At 37.5% G+C, this 18,429-nt stretch overlaps 1 protein-coding gene across 2 annotated transcripts in view; it reads left to right on the top strand.

Annotated features, from left to right (window-relative positions):
* The window catches only part of LOC141905008 (uncharacterized), a 90,197-nt gene extending 73,143 nt beyond the window's left edge, over positions 1-17,054 (top strand). Inside the window, exons 3-9 of one of the 2 annotated variants that reach the window (XM_074793700.1) lie at positions 5,022-5,084; positions 5,201-5,272; positions 5,442-5,556; positions 6,845-7,012; positions 9,746-9,903; positions 11,901-12,163; positions 15,767-17,054. In XM_074793700.1, the coding sequence (XP_074649801.1) occupies positions 5,022-5,084; positions 5,201-5,272; positions 5,442-5,556; positions 6,845-7,012; positions 9,746-9,903; positions 11,901-12,163; positions 15,767-15,980 (1,053 nt within the window). In that variant the 3' untranslated portion in view covers positions 15,981-17,054. The remainder of the gene's footprint in view (positions 1-5,021; positions 5,085-5,200; positions 5,273-5,441; positions 5,557-6,844; positions 7,013-9,745; positions 9,904-11,900; positions 12,164-15,766) is intronic. The other variant, XM_074793699.1, reaches the window with a different exon arrangement.
* Positions 17,055-18,429: the final 1,375 nt, after the last annotated feature.

Here is an 18,429-nt window from a genome sequence, read left to right as displayed (position 1 = left end):
AAATCTATAGAGACAATAAAAATTGGTCTGAAATGTTTCCAATACTTTCATTCCTTTAACCTTTTCAGTGTGTCTAGACCACTGTGTTGTATTGATAGAATTAGTAATTAGTTTTTATCTCTACTGAAAGATATTAGCACCTGTCAAACATAGTGAAATATTAGTAACTAACAACACACTGCGCAGTGGTGTAGATGCACTATAGTGGTATTTCCATTATTCAACACGCTAGGGTGGAATTTTTCAAAATTTTCAAATTATCTCTAGCACTATAGGGTATTGATTAGTCAGCAATGAAAGGGTTAAAAGAGTCTGCACAAGTTAAGGCTAGTCAGTGTGCAAGGCAATGGGTCTGTAAAGAAAATGGGCAGTACTTCGTTATCATCTCTACACCAACACATGTCTTACGGCCAACCATTGTAGATGCGCCATCTGTATCTTCCCCATGCACTCTGATAATTTTAGGCGGTCAAAGATCTCTTTTACGTTATTAACAATGTTGTATGTTTATCCATGTGCTCAAATACTTAGTCACTGGACTGCCTTTATTATCAACATATCTGATACACATGGCCAATTTCGTATTCACAGATATATCATCAGATTCATCTAACATCATAACGAATGCTGGAGATTTTTTGAAACACTTAACAAGGTCACCTTTTAAAGAATCAGAATGACAATTTTCAATATCGCTGATTGTGTGCAAAGAGATATTCTGATTGTCAATTTTCACTCAATTCAATTTTTGTAATTGAAGAGTTGGGTTAATCTTTTCGTTTGGCATCTGCTCCTTGGCAATCATATACACAGTTTGAAAAAGGAATAAATCATAATCAGAGATAGAACAAGCTAACATTTCACAATTGTCCTCGTCAATCAGTGTCACAATCAGTACCATTACTTCCGCCACTCTTCAGTAAAATAGCTCTTTCAGCAGCTTTATCTATCTCAGTACTCTCGTGATTCTTTGTGGTAGATATCTGTAAATTTGGTGAACCAGTAGTGGACATTGGAATGCATGATCGAATACATTTTATAAAGGTCATAAGAGGTTTCAGTTTGTAAGAGCATTTTGGACTTCAAGTATCCATAACCAGAAGTCACGTCCGTCAGGTAAAATTCGGAATTTAGGGATTAGAAATTAATTTTAGCCCATGCTTTCAGAACTCTATAATGATCACCGCATTGATTAGAGCGCTTATTACCGATTAGTAGTGGAATTTGAGAGAGGTTACATTTTATGAAATTTTTCTGGCCGGAAAGGGGAAAAGAAATAGTAAAGACAAGAGGCTTTTCTGGGGAAGGTCAGAAAACTCTATTAATACCCAGCATTAAAACTTCACCAATATATCCAATGATAATCACTTAAAGGGCAAATGCTGGCAAATGCAACTTTACGGGATTTCTTAACCAGAAGAAACTTGAGTATAAATATAATGACCTGAGATCTGACTTATCGAAAAAAGTTGCTCGAATTAGCCGTAAATTGTGTCATTTATTTATCTTTCACTCTGTGCATATAGTTCACGTACAACCTGCTGTGGCGCTATTTATGATCTTATTGTCAGAGATGACGTCAGAAATATGCACCTGCCTACATAAACAATAATAGTGAGCACGTCCTGAAATTGCCAATTTAACCCTTTCGTGACCGCACTATATGTTCTCTAATGGCCCGGAGGTATTTTGCCCATATTTGACCTGTATACATAATGATCCCAGGAAAAAGAAATGACTTACAGACAGCTAGTATGAACATACTATCTACATAGAAAACATATGGGGCTATCGTTTCCTGCAAAAAAATTAGTGACCTTGACCCCCCAGGTCAAGGTCACGTGATCCAATATGGCTGCGGAAGCAACATTTTTCGACTAAAATTATACGGAAACGACCACTTCACAACTAAAAAAAATTATAGCAACATAAAACAAACTTTATTTTGAACATCAACTGGTCTACTAGCAGCACTGTAACTATCAAACATGGGAAAAATCAACAATTTCAGTTTTTACTGAAAAGAAAATATTTTTCGCGCCCCCTTATTTCTGGGTCAAACCTGAAAATCACAATAAACATAGAACCCCACACAAAATTTAACAGCTTTTAATCTTAGAATAGTGAAATAACACTATAAATCCCCTAGAATTGAAGAAGAACCTTTGGTATGCCTTATAAATATCTCTTTATGTTTTCTTTTTATACCCTTATACCATAGGTAAGCTGATTTTCAAGTTTGACCGAAAAGCGCAATTTATCTGTAAAACTTATATACATACTTTGTTATCCTATTGAATGTGAAATAAAAGTTAGATCCTACCTTATCAGTTCTTTTTTCATGTTATTTAGTTGTATTCTTACACAATAATCCATTCAATAGTCTGTATTGTCCACGGGTTCTACTCCATAGTCCAGCACATTGTGATAGACATAGAAACAGTCGGACTCTACGTGTAATCCAGGATGATCTGGGCAGTTGACACAAATGAATACAGTTTCCTTTGGTTTTCCATTAGCCGTTCGAAATCCACGGGCATAGCAAACCCTACAAATCTTAGTTTTGCGCCTCGCACCTGATGGGATGTTGCCTCGAGCTCTCGGGAAGTGGCGTCCGGTTAAACGAGTTACGGTAGTATCCCGAAGTACATTGGCACTGAGACGCGGAGATGATGTCAACAGAATAGCTATAACATCTTTGAGAAATCCAAGAAACTCATTTCTCGGGTACGACATCTTACAAACTTTGTGAGCATTCAAGGCTGCTAGCATAAGTAAGTGAACGGCTAGTTTAGTGCTCCATTTGTACGTTTTCCAAACAGTATGAATTGAGTGGGGCTGTTGGTCGGTTTGATCTACACCTCCCATCTTATGATTGTAATCAATTACCGCTTTTGGCTTTATAATTTCTCTATTTTTGTGGTCAAACTTTACAAATTCTGTAACTGGCATGTGTTTTGTTGATAGCAAATGTACAATTTTGGGTTTACCACTAGCTTTATCGTTGATACCTCGAAACCTTATAGCTAAAACTTGACGCGTCTTCTCAACAGAGAATGCCGTTTTACCTTTGTCCACAGGCAACAGTTTCAAATCTGCTGGAAACATCTTACGATTGTTCCTACAAGTTCCGACAATGTAAGTTCCTTGATCTAACAACCATTTAGCCAAGTGCGGTGAGGTATAATAATTGTCCACAATAAGACAGCGACCCATATGGTGATGTGGTTCCATCAGAGTACCGACAATTTTCTCAGTTGCAGAAAGTTCCTCAAAACCTGATGTCTCATTTGGCTCTGGAGAGCCACAGTAAACCAAAAAGTCAATTGTGTAACCATTTGGTGTACATAACTTGTACAGTTTCATCCCAAAACGCGCTCGTTTTTTTTTAAATATAAACTTTGAAGTGTAAACGACCTTTATAGAGGAGCAAGGATTCATCGATACAAACATCTGGGCCGGGCTCAAGCATCGCACGAAATTTGCGTCGAAAGAAATCTATTAGAGAGCGAACTTTATATAGACGGTCGCGATTAGCATCTGCTTGGTCTGGCATCTGATCATTATCATTGAAATGCAAGAAACGTAGTACGAGTTCGAACCTGTTCCTCGTCATTGTTTGGCTAAAAATTGGTGTATGGAAAAGTTCATTTGCACTCCAATTCATCCGCATCGACGGAAAATTGTCTATTCCCATCAGCATTAGACCGATAAATGTTTGATTTCTGGCAAATCCACATCTTTCCATTCAAATGGCACTTCTTCACCGTTGGCCGCTATGTATTGACGCGCGTACCGGTTTGTTTCCCGTATAATCAGATATAAAAGTTCATCCGTAACGAAAAGATTGTAAAAATCGATGGGTTTAGGGTTATCATTTTCGTTAAAACGATGCCTTACACGTTCTACAGCTGTAACTGGAATATTTTTAGGTGCATATCCAGTCACAGTGTCAGTCCAGTTCCAAGGATTAGGCCTTACATGTTGCACAACGACATTTCCACCACTGCCACGTCCCTGACCACGGCCACGTCCACGTCCCATACCACGAGCCTAATTGGGCCTGCAGTTCTCTGTCTTGGACGCCCTCTCGCTATAGGCTGAGCAACAGAATCATTACTTTCATCAGATGAGTGTTCATGCGTAACCATGGCAACTGGATAGGCACTAAGTGAACTATCATCTAAAAGACTGTCATCATATAATTCATCTGAATCAGAATCGTACTCATCACTTGCATTTTCGTTCCTGCTGAACTCTAAATCATCGCCGACATCAATGTCCTGGTCATCAGAATCAGAGTCAGCTAAAATTCGATCTAAAACTTCATTTGCTGATAATTTTCTGTTACCGCTGCCTTTTTTACTGGGCGCAGCCATTTTTACTTTCGTTTTTGTGAAGTACGGTGTCTCATTGGTGCAACATCACTTTGCGAGTGGCAGCACCATACAGTAACCAAAATAGCGGGTGATTTGAACAGTATATCTCTATCCAGTATGTCATACCGGACTGGGCAGTTTCGTGTTTTCTGTATCCGGTATGTCATACCGGATAGGTCGTGAAAGGGTTAAAAGTCGTATTTCTCAGTAATGTCTGAACTTAAATTCAAACCAGTAGCATATTTGACATTTGTGAATACATCACATTTGAAAATGACTTTTACACAATATTCTATTTTAATGGCATTTGCTCTTTAATAGATGAAACATAAGTAACGAGACGAGTAGTACTATATAGGTGACTCATTCACCTGATGAAGCTTCTATACATTAGAAGCGAAAGCTCGTGCGTCAAATAAATAGTTAACCTATGTAGTACTACTCATCTCGTCACTTATTTTAAACCAGGTTAACACTACGAATATTCTCATAGATGAAACATATAATATAAAATAATAATGCAAGAGTTGTCCGAATCGAATGATACCTGATTCAAGTGAGTAGTTTGAACAACTACTTTTTATGTGATGGTGTAGAGCATTATAATCCTTAAACAATAAGTATATAGATTTTTCCTTGTAGAGTGTTGATTTCCATGAGAAGGGCAAAAGACATCAAGAAAATGTCAGTAAAAGAATTTCTGAGGTAAATGATTGATTTTGAAATGTCAAACAGCAGTCAGTTTAATATTCTTTTGAAATAGCGTGTCATTAATCAAATTACTGCACAACTTCATCATCAAATTTCATCTTTTCTCTCAGGTTCGAAAGAGAGGCGGGGAAACTGAGAAAAAGAAGCAACAAGAGTCTGATGATTTTAAAGCTATGGAAAAGGTTAGGGATTATGTGAAAATGTCTTATTACAGCGCCACTGTCGCTCACACATCTACGAGTGAAGCGTACTTATTTATAATCTGATGGGAACAACAATTGTTGTAATTGTTGTACAAGATGAGTTGACGTATATGTTTTAAGTTTTTATGAGATTTCATGAATTTTCTAGGCAGCTATGGCGGCCTTTAAGAGGGATGTCGTGAATGATCCATCAATGGCAGCTTTATATGGAGTGAAGATAAAAGATCCAGAAAATGCTGCAAAGTATCGTGATAAGTATAAAGGTATTGGAGGTTCCTTGCTTAGCGTTCATATGAAAAACAAATGAAAGTTCCCAGTGTTAAAGCAGGATATTTTTAGGAATAATTGAAAATAGACCACTTCAGTTTCGATTTCTTAATTGTTCTCATGTGATTGATTGTATTTTCAACAAATCGCTTGAGTTATCGGCTGTCAGGCAGTATCATATCTCATCGAATTTTATGGCTCAAATATCCCCCCTGATAGTGATAATTTGTTGTACTGTTAAGCCTATTGAGAGTGATCTGGCTATCAAACCAGAAAACGGTTTTCTCAATATTGGCATCGCAGGATACATGGAATTCTACCTTTTTCGGCTCACTTCACTGTAGTAGACCAATAATTATTTCATCACACTATTTTATTCAAATATTTTATTCCATGTAGATTTTCCTGTGGGAAATCACAAGTGGAACTGATTTTTCCATAGACCCAGAACAAATGATTTTGCTCTAATTGGTCAAACACTAATGACGCAGGGCTTTGAGCTCTTGGTGATTTTATCAGAACTAGAACAACTCCCAGATTTGACACTTTACAAGTTTACTGTCAATTGGTGTCTGGTGGCAAGCGATGTATCTATCAGACAGCAAAAATATGGCTGGTCGCCTTAGCATGACAGTCGAAGTGAGCTTTGAAACAATCCACAGTTGTTGAGGTTAGGACATCATCCGGGAGAATATTCGAGTAGTCCTGCATTTCAGTTTTACCAGCTTTAGGCTGTTGCCTCGCAGTTGCCTGTAATTGTTGTCTAAAGTAAGGAGGATAGAAACATCAATCTCTTGCAATATTTCTAGACATTGATCATGTCGCCTCCGACGGCAGTAGCTAAGTGTAGGGAGATTCAATATACGGATGTTTATAGGCCAGGTTTCTCATGCCAGGAAGCAGCTTAGTAAAATGGTGATGGACCCTCTTGAGATTATCTATATGTTTTTTCAGTCCGGGTTTCCAGATAACCGCACCATATTATATAAACTTCCAATTCAAATTTACTCATGGAATGAGTTTTAAGATTCAGTCCATGTATGCCCTATGACATCAAATACACTGCACAGTGTGCCTTTTACACTTTCACACTCTCTTTTATTCTTCATACCAAATCGGTCCTATTTTGAAAAGAAAATAATAAATCAGTAACATTTCCAGTTTTGAATTTTTTGATTTTTAATGATTTAGAACTTGCTGCGTTACTTCAACATTCTCTTTTATCAGGTTCAACATTATCAGTTAGCAGTACTTTAAACCACTGTGTCTGTGTCTTATTTTCAGCAAAAGCACCACTGACAGCTCCACCTAAAAAACCGCAAGCTCCACCAAAAAAACCGAAAAAACATGAATTATTTGGCCCCGCTCCAAAGCCACCGGAAGTTCAGGAAGAATGGTTTGAAGCTAAGACTGAAGAAGGCTATAGTTATTACTGGAATAGTGTCTCCGCAGGTTTGTAATAAATTACAACCAATCGCCATGAATTTCCAAATATTCGATCATTCAACCTTAGGTCTCTCATGCTACACACCAAAATTTTGGTAAATATGTGCCTTGCTCATATTAGAGGAAATTTACATTCTCACCTTTAATACGCATGGTTTTTGGCCTACTTGTGGCATATCCAGTGGGCTGTTGCTATAATCATTCAGGTTGATATCATCACATTCATAAAATTGCAGGAAAAGATTTGCATAACTAATTTGCATATATCACACCGTACAGGTGAATCGATATTGAATAGTTAATTTCAAGGTGCACTATACACCGACCTCACGATGTGTTAATTCCTTAATAAACACATGATCACGTGACTAACGTTATGGTGAATAGGGCTGAAACTTTTAAAATGGAAGGTAACACGCATGCTGTCCAAACATATCATGTTTGTTATATATATATAGCTGTAAATAAGGATCTTCCTTGGTTGCAACAGAAAACCGTAATAATCGTAATCTGCAGAATAACACTAGGGTTTCTGCAAAAGGAGCAGAAAGCCCTAATGAACTAAACACAGCGGATATAGCTTCCAATTTCCAGTTCTGAATAGTGCAGGGATGATAATTTTCAGCCGATCAGTGGATTTCCACCTTTTCAATCAGTTTTTATTAGCGGCAGCTCCGCTTGTACATTGCAATGGCTTTGCACAATAATAAAATGCTATCAGCGAAATTTCGCTAAGCTGCTGCTAAAACCACTGAAATTTAATTTCAAACACGCATTATCGTCATTAACTAGTTGTCCTTTAAATCTTTCGACAAAAGTTTTGCCCCAAGTCGATAAGCTCGATCAATGAGTCACGTTTATGCAATTCTAAAAATTAGCAAAAATTGCAGTTTTTTCACTGCAAGTGGTTTTTATCCTGTAACATGGTGGTTTTTATCCTGTAACATGTACATGTCAAACGTGTAAATGTAAATGTGATACATGTCGAAGCACCTGTGATCAAAGAACACGCATCTAACAGACACATCGGTAGCAAACATTGGTTGGGTAGGCCCGACCATGGTTATTGGAGGTAAAATTGCCCAGGTTTCACATGTGAAAGGGAAAAAAAATCGTCGATAGATGAAATATTGGGGCAGCCTATTTTCTCCGTGCGTGAACCTCTGTGAAGTGTGAAGCCACCAAGCGCGCCCGGGCTACATATTTTTAATGCGCACTGATTGGCTTGATGAACAAATATGTTGAAATCAAAAAGGGGCAATGAATCGTGATAATTGTTTAATTAATTATAATGAATCATCTAACAGATTTCATTTCAATTTCATACACAGTGTATGTAATAAATGAAATCGTTCAGCATCCTGGTGGCGTACATTGTACAGATTGAAGATGTCTATTAGAGTCATTGGGGAAATCCAACTACCACGTATATTCTTGATATTGATTATGATACTGCGTTGACCACGTATTGGTGACACAGGGAGTGGGTGCTTATTGTTCAGCGGTGCAACGGGGTGTGGCACAGGTAAGGTCGATCTCGTCGTTAGTACTCTGATTCCACTGGGTGGCAGTTCTAGGAAAGAACGAAAATTTGAATTGTCGGTATTCGTACTGAACGCTCTGAATTTGGTACTGTTTGAAGATCTACGCGCGTTTTGTGGTTTGAGGTTCTCCTCTACTGGTGCGTGACTGTTCAGAAACAATCTCAGTCTTAGATTCCTTCATCAGGATTCTAGGGATGATGAGTCGTGTGATTTTTACATCTAATTATAGAACTCATGAGTTCCATGATGTAATGTGCGTTGAGATTGTTTCATTTGACGGATTTTCGTAAAACTTTCCCGGAAAAAAATTTCTTGGTTTAAGTGGAGACAGGCTTTTAACTACATGTACTTGAAGCACAGATTCCCTCTGAAATTCCGCCAAAACACCACGTTGAAAAAAATCATTCATACATAATTTTGTAAAGAGCAATCTTTATCTTGATATTTCCATTTAATTCAAGGTTCGGCAAAAAAGTCTTGGAAATGATTTAAAAGCCTGTTCGTCGAGCATTTGAAGTATGAAATTATGATTGAAGCCCAGGTCTTTGAGATCTTTAATAATTTTTGAAGCTGCCGCGTCAAGCCCCATGGGGCTCTTGTCATTCCTCAGATCAATGGAAATCCGTTGAAAAAAGGGGGGTGAGGGTCTCCAAGGACATGAGTTTCTGTATATGTTCACCAGGGGGTAATGAAAAACAGTATAACATGGTATTTCCATATACGTATGTTGGTACCCAGGCATATCTTGTAACCACAATACATTTCAAAATTGCAGCCTATGACAAATTCATGATTGCAATGAGTTTCAAGGTTACTGATTACTGTACTTGTTCACCAGGGTGCGTTGAATATTGACTTTTTCACCGAGTGGGCATGATGTTCTTGCACCAATTGATAATTTTTAGATAATGATAACACCAATAGTTCATGCTCATCGTTAAGATTTCTTGTGAGCCTTCAACTGATAGCTTTAGGGTGCGGCAAGTTGAGAGATTTGTTTCATGAACAATCAATCTTCTTGAAAACTGTAATTGGTAATCAATTATATTTTATGATTTTGAATTGTCAACATGATTTAATAATCAATTAATTCTCATCAATTTTTTATTACCAATGGTTAATTTGAAAGCATTTAGAGCCACCCTTTTCTAGCAGGGACCTAAAATACAGTTGTTTGTGATTTTTACTGTTTTAGAGTCAACATGGGAGAGACCTACAAGTGGCATAGTTCATATGTTGGATTCGATAGCAGCCGAGACTGAAAGTCCAGGAATTGAAAATATAACAGCTACTGAAGACAATCCATCGTCAACAATTCAGGAGACAGACAGAGACAGTTCAATTGCTGAATTAGTAAGTATCGGGAATCTACTATCACAAATATAATGCTGCTTACTTAAACTTCTTGACAATTTGGAAAAATTGCTCCAAAAAATTTTAACCCCGGGCTATTGCCTTCACTCTTTGTTGTCTGTCCGTATATGAAATTCAGTTATCCTGAGAATTTTTGAAGAAACTTCAGTGGATTATCTTGATATTTGGATCATACATTTTTGCCCTTGAAACATCTACAGCCCAAAAACTGCTCCAATCAAGGTGGCCGACTTGATGATGTTCTGGATGCTAAAGTAGTTTCAAATTTCAATGAAGAACTTGTTCCAGAGGGCAAAAGAAATTCATTAGGCGACGTTCCTGTCTCAACCCCTCATGGGTTACCTCCTACTGCAGGAGCTCCCCTATACTTCTGTAAGCTACGACATTCTAATTCACCATCCCACTTGGTACTCACTGAGCCTGTAGGTAATATGTTGTTTACATCACTGATTGATGAGTTCTTTGTTATGCATGGGGCAACAAGTGCTAAGCCCTCTTCAGCTCATCTTATCATGCAACGCCATGTCATGTGGATCATAAGGTGGGTTCACACGACGAAATTTAGACCGGACCAAGCATTCACACGGGAAAAAATATTGTTCCAAATAAGATTCTAGTTTAGACGGTCTAATTTAGCACGGTCTAAAAGAGCGAACCAGGTCCTGTCAAAATTTTGGACTGGTCTAAATCTATGTGTGTGGACAGAAACTGGTACCAGGTCCAGTCTAAATCGTAATTCTGAATCTCAGCGGTCGATGTCGCGACTTCTGCGGTAGAGTGTGAGTCCAGTTTATTAAGTTTTAAATGGTTTTATGTAATTAATTAATTTTAAGTACTGTATTTTCCTCCTATACCACGGAAATGTTCGGAGCGTAACAAATATTCGTATTCGTATGTCGCAATCATCATCCGTTTTATTTCCGTGTTTTGAATCGTGTTTAAACGACACTGAGTTTTGGTGTGATAGAATAATATCGAATTGTCAAAAATGTCTTAACCCAACAGAGGAACGAATTGGTCAAATGAAGAATGCCTCGCTCTACTTGGAATCTGGAAGTAAGACTTTATCCAGGCCTAGTTAATATTTTAGCACATGGCGACATCTTGTGAGCCCGGTGACAAGTGATTTTATCAACAAGTGTTCTGGTCTGGTCTAAATTTGGACTGGACCAGGTACAGACCCATTTAGACCGGTCTAACTAGTTGTCGTTAGAAGGCGGCTATAGTCACAGTTGCCTGGATGCACAGAGTTCACACATATTTGCCCAGATACCGGATTAGGACAGTCTGCCTAAATCTGCTGTTGTTGCTGTGACATCTATCCTGGATAGTCTTACCAGGGTAGGTTCCCCCAACGCCACTGCTTCGGTCCAGGGGATTCATCTGTTTGTTTACCTGGACGACTGATTAGTAGTAGCAAACTCAGCTCAAGAATGTTGGGAGGCAAATGCCTCAGCTATGGACGTAGGGCCTAATTCACTACTTAGGGTTCCATGTAAGCTGAGTCTCAGTAAGTCTCAGCTGATGTGGGCACACTAATTCACTTACCTGGGTATGGGCTATGAGCTCTAGAACATCCATGGCTCGAGTAAGCAAGCTTCAGGAAGCTGTGGCTGGAGTTTCTGTAGACAGCTCATTGATGGTCCCAGCGTCTAGCCTCCATCAGCTCTGTTGATATGGTGGTGCCCTTATGTAGCCGTCAATGTCAACTCTGTACCCCCTCCACGTACACCGACACTTAGTCGAGGCTAGCTACTTATGTTGTGAACGCATATTTTATGCTTTTATTGAAACAATCTCAGTTGAGCTGTCTTTATAACTAATTCTTGACCTTGAGATAAGGATGTGTTTGATTGCTATAAAACCTCATATTCAAAAGCTACGGTAAACTGAATCATTGAAGTAATTCTACATGTCCATGAAGCCATGAATGATACTAACTCTGAGCATATTAATTGTTCTGATCCTTTTTCTAGGAAGACAATGGAGATGAAAAAGTTGAAGACACTGCTCCTACTGTGGATTTAAAAGAGCGAAGTGAAGAAAGTAGTGTTGCCAGCGCTACTGCAGCTATCATCGGTGTTGAGATATCAATAAAAGATATTCCGATTCCTGGAGAGATGCCAGCAGTCACACCCTCTCCTGCCGAAGTCACTCCCACACAAACTGCAGAACCAGTTCCGAAAAAAAGTCGGTCCAGTGCATATGGATCTTGGGTTACTGTTCAGAAACCGAAAGTGTAAGTAATTTGATGAAAATGTTTCATGAATACTGATACTCAAGGCGTATGATATAACGATTTATTGTGTGCGATGTGTTCAATGATTCATCTAGTTTTGAAATCACGTTCACAAGGTAACGTTGCATCAAGATATCTGACGAAATTCTGGTTTCAAATTGCGGAAATTTACTTCCGTGTTTGCCACACGGCTGATTCACTGATGATACTGATCAGCTGTTAGCATCAAATTTTTTAAGATGAGTCTGATATTTACACGACTGGAATAATTGTTTTATCATCATTGAAGTCATTTTATTGACGTTCGCATTGACGATCCGTTTTGGAGCCTGATTATTTGTATTAGTTTGTAAATCGTAGTACAGTGATGAGCGTTTGCGTTGAAAACAGTCGTGTACAGTCGCGTATACGATATCGCCTTATACTCTCTTGTTCACTGCGTGTATGTATCAGTCAATGCGCGCTACGGTGTATATCGCGCGTAACAATGATTTGTCTTGAGTGAAGATGTAAGCTTGCCTGCCTACTAAAAGCAATCCTATCGTGAAATTATTCTAAAAAATGGCAGTCAATAAACTTTATTTCGTTAGTAACTGGCACTGGCCTCAAATTTGCATAAACTTGGTCACTCATAGTTTTAGTTGTTGTCATTCCGGGGATGTATTACAATAAACATTAATTTGTTGAGACAAAATTCCCATAATCAATTTTTCGAAGATTTCATTCTCGTTAAAAAGTCAGTTATCACTGACCAAAATTCCTATTTGATTTATTTTTTCTTTTTTTTAAATTTTCAATGAAATGAATTTTTGCTTACTAGTAGCCTCCATGACAAATTTTTTATTTTACATTAGTTTAGCGAGCTACTGGACCATTGGCCTTTATTTTCTTTTTATTTTGTCTTTCGGGAGTGATGCAGGCGGCTTAGCGATATTATGAGAAATGAGATATCAAGGCCTTCACAAGTGAAAAATTGATTATGTAGGAACATAAACTGGATAACACGTTTCTAAGAAATAAAAAACCATGATCTAGATCAGTTAAATATTTGTTCAAAATTGGTTGGGAGAGCCATCTTTTATTAGTAAATGTGCGTCTGCCATCTCCTTGAGATCCCACAGGATACATTCACAATTCTTGATGGGTTTTCCTGAAATTTGGAGCGAGGATTGGAACAGGTGTGATGTCCATCCTAATTGAAAGTAGGGGTTATCAGCCATCTGGAATGGCTACCAGTGCAGCCACCTTGAATTTCTAGTTAGCACAATATGGCTTGCAATTTTTGATGGGATTTCCATAAAACGTTGCACAGGCATTTGAATATGGGCTTTGATAATGGAGAAGTGCTTAATAATTCTCCAACGATATGTTATCCCTACTTCAATCATCTGCCATGTTTCATAATGAATTTACTCATGATGCAACGGGCATCACTTGTCTATTCTATATTATAAAGAAAGCGATATTATGAGAAATGAGATATCAAGGCCTTCACAAGTGAAAAATTGATTATGTAGGAACATAAACTGGATAACACGTTTCTAAGAAATAAAAAACCATGATCTAGATCAGTTAAATATTTGTTCAAAATTGGTTGGGAGAGCCATCTTTTATTAGTAAATGTGCGTCTGCCATCTCCTTGAGATCCCACAGGATACATTCACAATTCTTGATGGGTTTTCCTGAAATTTGGAGCGAGGATTGGAACAGGTGTGATGTCCATCCTAATTGAAAGTGGGGGTTATCAGCCATCTGGAATGGCTACCAGTGCAGCCACCTTGAATTTCTAGTTAGCACAATATGGCTTGCAATTTTTGATGGGATTTCCATAAAACGTTGCACAGGCATTTGAATATGGGCTTTGATAATGGAGAAGTGCTTAATAATTCTCCAACGATATGTTATCCCTACTTCAATCATCTGCCATGTTTCATAATGAATTTACTCATGATGCAACGGGCTTCACTTGTCTATTCTATATTATAAAGAAAGGCGATAAACACACCTTTCTCCATACTTCTTAAATATACCCCGAAAATTCGGGACTACTGGCAATTTCTGAAATTGGTTCAGTATCAATCTTTATCCTGTAATGAGATGCACCGATAATTCCAATTCCAGAAGAATTTTGTCTCTTTGTATCCCGGGCTCTCGATGATTCAAACTTTTGCGACAAAAAATTCAAATATTTTGCGCCTGCAAACATTACAATTACTATGGGAAACAATGATCCTTTGTCATTTACCACAACAGCCAATGGGTGATAGTATGCTCAGAATACAAAGAGGCAAAATTTTTTCAGGTGCCAATTTACAAGAAGTGCCAACCTTAACTCTTTTAAGTTCATGCTTGACCCTAGGTGCGCTGTTAAAAGTGTAAATTATTGTCGTTTCACCTACAGGTTTTCATCATAGCACATCATTAGTCGGTAGATGGCGTTTCTGTCTATTATTCGCCGTAAAAATTTCTGATGGTTGCAATTCATTGTTTTTGAGTCAAAATTTGTCATTTTTTCGAAATAAGTAAGGTAAAATCATGAATATAGATCAAGTTTTATTATAAATCATTGCTTATGATGAGTTTGGAGACGATGATTTAGAACTAATAGACAGTGAATCCAATGACTTTATAAAAAAGTGCAGATGATATTTATGATATAGACAACGAAAATCAAACACTTCTCAAGGCCAAGTCCTGGCCCCGCCTCTGATGAATCTGGCAAATACTGACCAATGCTATGTAACTAAAATACTCAAACCTGGTATCATATGAAAGGTCATAATATTGTCTACAATTGTTTATGTCACTGCTAAGCCATAGGACTGATTGTTTTTTAACTTAATGGCTTCAAATATGAGTTGTCGAAAAGCGCAACAATGACCGAAAATAATTGAATTTCTAGGGTAGTCGCAGTGTAAAAAACTTGAGCTTAAAAGGGTTAACCAGGGCAACATTTCTATCTCCGGTTCCACTTGTTAAAAACTTGATCTGGAAACTGCCACGTGATTTTTGGGCCAAAAAGTTCTTAGTTTTCTTGTTTTCTTCTTATATGGTTTTACTTATTTACACATTCAAAAATACCTGAATGCATCTGAGAGCACTTGAGCTGGACATCAAACATGCAGTTTATTTATTCGGTATGCAGCAGTAAATGACCATGTGGTTTAGATTTGTATTCCCATAAATAAACTAGAATAAACTAGATGATTCAAAGCTTAAATTTCAAATGAATCTACATGTATGTCGGAATTTGTCAAGTATCACTGCTTGTGACTTACAGTTACTACTGTGAGCAAACCATACTCACTGAACATTATAAAAAAATTATTTTTTGTTGCTAGTGGGATGGCCCAGTGCTTGCCCAATTTGTCTACTGCTCATACCAGTCCAATGTCAAATATATACAGTAGACTCCTAACTTGAATCAATTGGAAACAGTGATTTTCATTTGAGTAAGGTGAATTCCAATTTAAGTTGGACAATAGAACTTAGTTCACATTGCTAAAGTGATGATTTGTTCTGAAAGCATTTGAGATAAGAAAGTCTGCTGTCTATGAAATAGAATTTCTAAAAGCATAACATTAGTTGTTTGATTTCTTGTAGGAAATTACCAGATTTACAGCTACCAAAATCGAATTATGAAGTAAATGCCCCACCTCAACAGTCGGCTTCACCTCCAGATATTCCAAAATTCAAATTTAAAGAGAAAATAGTAACTTTATCAAAAAATGCTAAAGCTATCACAGAGCCGGTTAGTTTTAAAAAACGCAAAATGGCCGGTTCTCGGAATATACGCAGACGTGATGAGGAAGATTGATAGGAAATTGTTAAATTACATCGGGATTATCTACGAGAATGAGAACTGTACCAAAGTGGTCCTCGGAAAAGTAGCGAATCAACTTCACAGCTGATCTGGTATGAGAGATGCGTTGTTTCATATCGCTTCTGATGTCTCAGAGATAGTGCATGAAGAATATAAAGACAGAATAAATTTTATTATGTTGAAACTTGTAAAAGTTCTTTTTTTTGTCATCCATTGGGAATTCGAGTTCAAGTTAGTTGAAATTATCTGACTGTCTTTATGTAGTGGTAGGCATCCATCAATCACATGCTACCCGGAACGATTCCCTATGATGTTCAATACTTAATATCAATATTCTTCCGATTTTCTTATCTATTCGGGTTCACAATTTCACGTATTGCATTTTAATTTATAAATCACTAGGAAATGAACTAGGGATTCGATATTAGAAAATTTGTCTACAAATGCCAGGCTGTAGATGTTCTATCACCACGACACTTGGTGAAAATCACCCGCTTACGATAATTTGGGTCAGTTAGGACTGATTCAATTTATATTTTATGAGAAATCTGGTTTGAAGATCATATTTTACATACATATTTTTCATGTATCAATGGGCTGTAAATAATATCCGAATGAAAATCCAGATATAAATGATCTGAATTAGGCGGATCTGACTGCAGTGTCATAAATCTTGGATATGATTGTAAGTATGTATGTATATTGTACTTGGTCGTGATCCAGGGCCATAGGAAATGATTTGGATTGGAGCAGCCGTATATCTAGTAGGGAACAATTGTGAGTTCTCTTGCACTGAGGAAAATTTACAACTTTTACATATTTAAGATCAATTTTTTCATGTACGTTTTTAAGACGTTCAAATCGTGAAATCAGTGTGTTTAATGAGGCACTTTTCCAAAAATGAATATTTGCCACTGTTCCTATGTCTGTACTCCACTATTCCATCCATCTGAAATGATTGTCTACAGTTATCAAGCGAAATCTGATATATTTCAGTCCTGGGATTATTATATCCCGAAGGCATTCTTGTATTTATAAAAGTAATTTTTCTGTACAATTATCAACTTTCTACGTACAATGATCATGTAATAGTAACAATAAACCTTTTTAATAATATTTTAATTAGTATCCCTACTACTTACTATATTTCCGTGCATGGAAGGAATTGACGGATTATTGCCAAAGATTTACATCATAACTCAAAAGCTGTCTACACTCTACAGGGGTTGCCCTGTTTCAGGTTTCAGGTTTAGTTATGGACATTGGACTACGCTTGCCTCGGTTGTAACCAGTGGCGGATTTAGGGTACCTCACATGCCTCACGTGAGGCTCTCAAAAATCCGCAATGCCCATCTTGGATCAAGGGAGAAAACATTCGAGATGAATTTGAAAACTTTTCAAATGTCTTTTCAGGCACATGGTCCTGAGGGTGTGCCTCAAACAATTGTTTCTTTAGGGTCCTGAATGGTGTTTCGACTATTCAATCGCACGTATTGAGTATTTTCTGGAAAGAGCAGCCTAAATGTGTGAAAAGGGCATATAAGAATAGAATATATTGGTACTGAATATGATGTGTTGAAAATTGAAGGCATCAAAATTGAAGAAAAGTAAGAACATCTCAAGAACCTTTAGAATTTTCCTGCCTTGAAGCACATTCATTCAGAGAGTATGCCGAAAAAGGTAGCTTTCAAATAAAAAGGCAATTCGCTGTCAGAAAAGAATTTGCTGTCTGAATCTTACTTTTACTGTAAGTGGGCAAAATAGAGCATCTGTTTTCTGCTTTAATTTTTTGCGCAGGAATGTGCCCTTTTCTGGCAAAGTTTGTGCCTGTCATGTGAAACTCGTAGCTACGGGCGCGTTGAAAAAGTCACAGAAAAAAAAGTGAAATGCAAATGGCATCATGTTACAGTCCGGTCGTTTACAAAAAAAAAATCGTTTAAAATGACTGCTACTGGTCGTTGGGGTTATTCCTATAATGTGCCCTTTTTCTTAGGGCAGCCATAATTGGACCCTGGATCCGCCCCTGGTAACGGCGCACATTGATTTCGTCTGAGGCAAGTGAAGTCAATGGGGGCAATCGTAGTAATGATTAGTTGTCATCACATGAATATCATTAGAAAGAATTGAGTTTTTATCCGGCGAAAATTAACCCTTGTTGGTAATATATAAATCCCACAATCACGAGATCGAAAAAGCTTTTGAAATATCGAAACTATTCAAATTTATTGAGAACCCGAATTTTCGGTTTTACATTAAAAACCTTTTCCAAGGAATAACTGCAAGTATGACAATATCAACCAGAACGACACACACTATTGCATATAAAACTAAAAGTGACCAGAGAGGCAATAGTGGGTCGTTCTTGTTGATAGATATAATATAGGGCCCGAAAATTCGGGTCCTAAATAAATTTTAATACGATATTTTAAAAACTTTTTCGATC

Source organism: Tubulanus polymorphus, chromosome 5 (genome assembly GCF_964204645.1).
Source record: "Tubulanus polymorphus chromosome 5, tnTubPoly1.2, whole genome shotgun sequence".
Lineage (NCBI taxonomy): Eukaryota > Metazoa > Nemertea > Palaeonemertea > Tubulaniformes > Tubulanidae > Tubulanus > Tubulanus polymorphus.
This window is presented reverse-complemented; position numbering and strand designations above follow the sequence as displayed.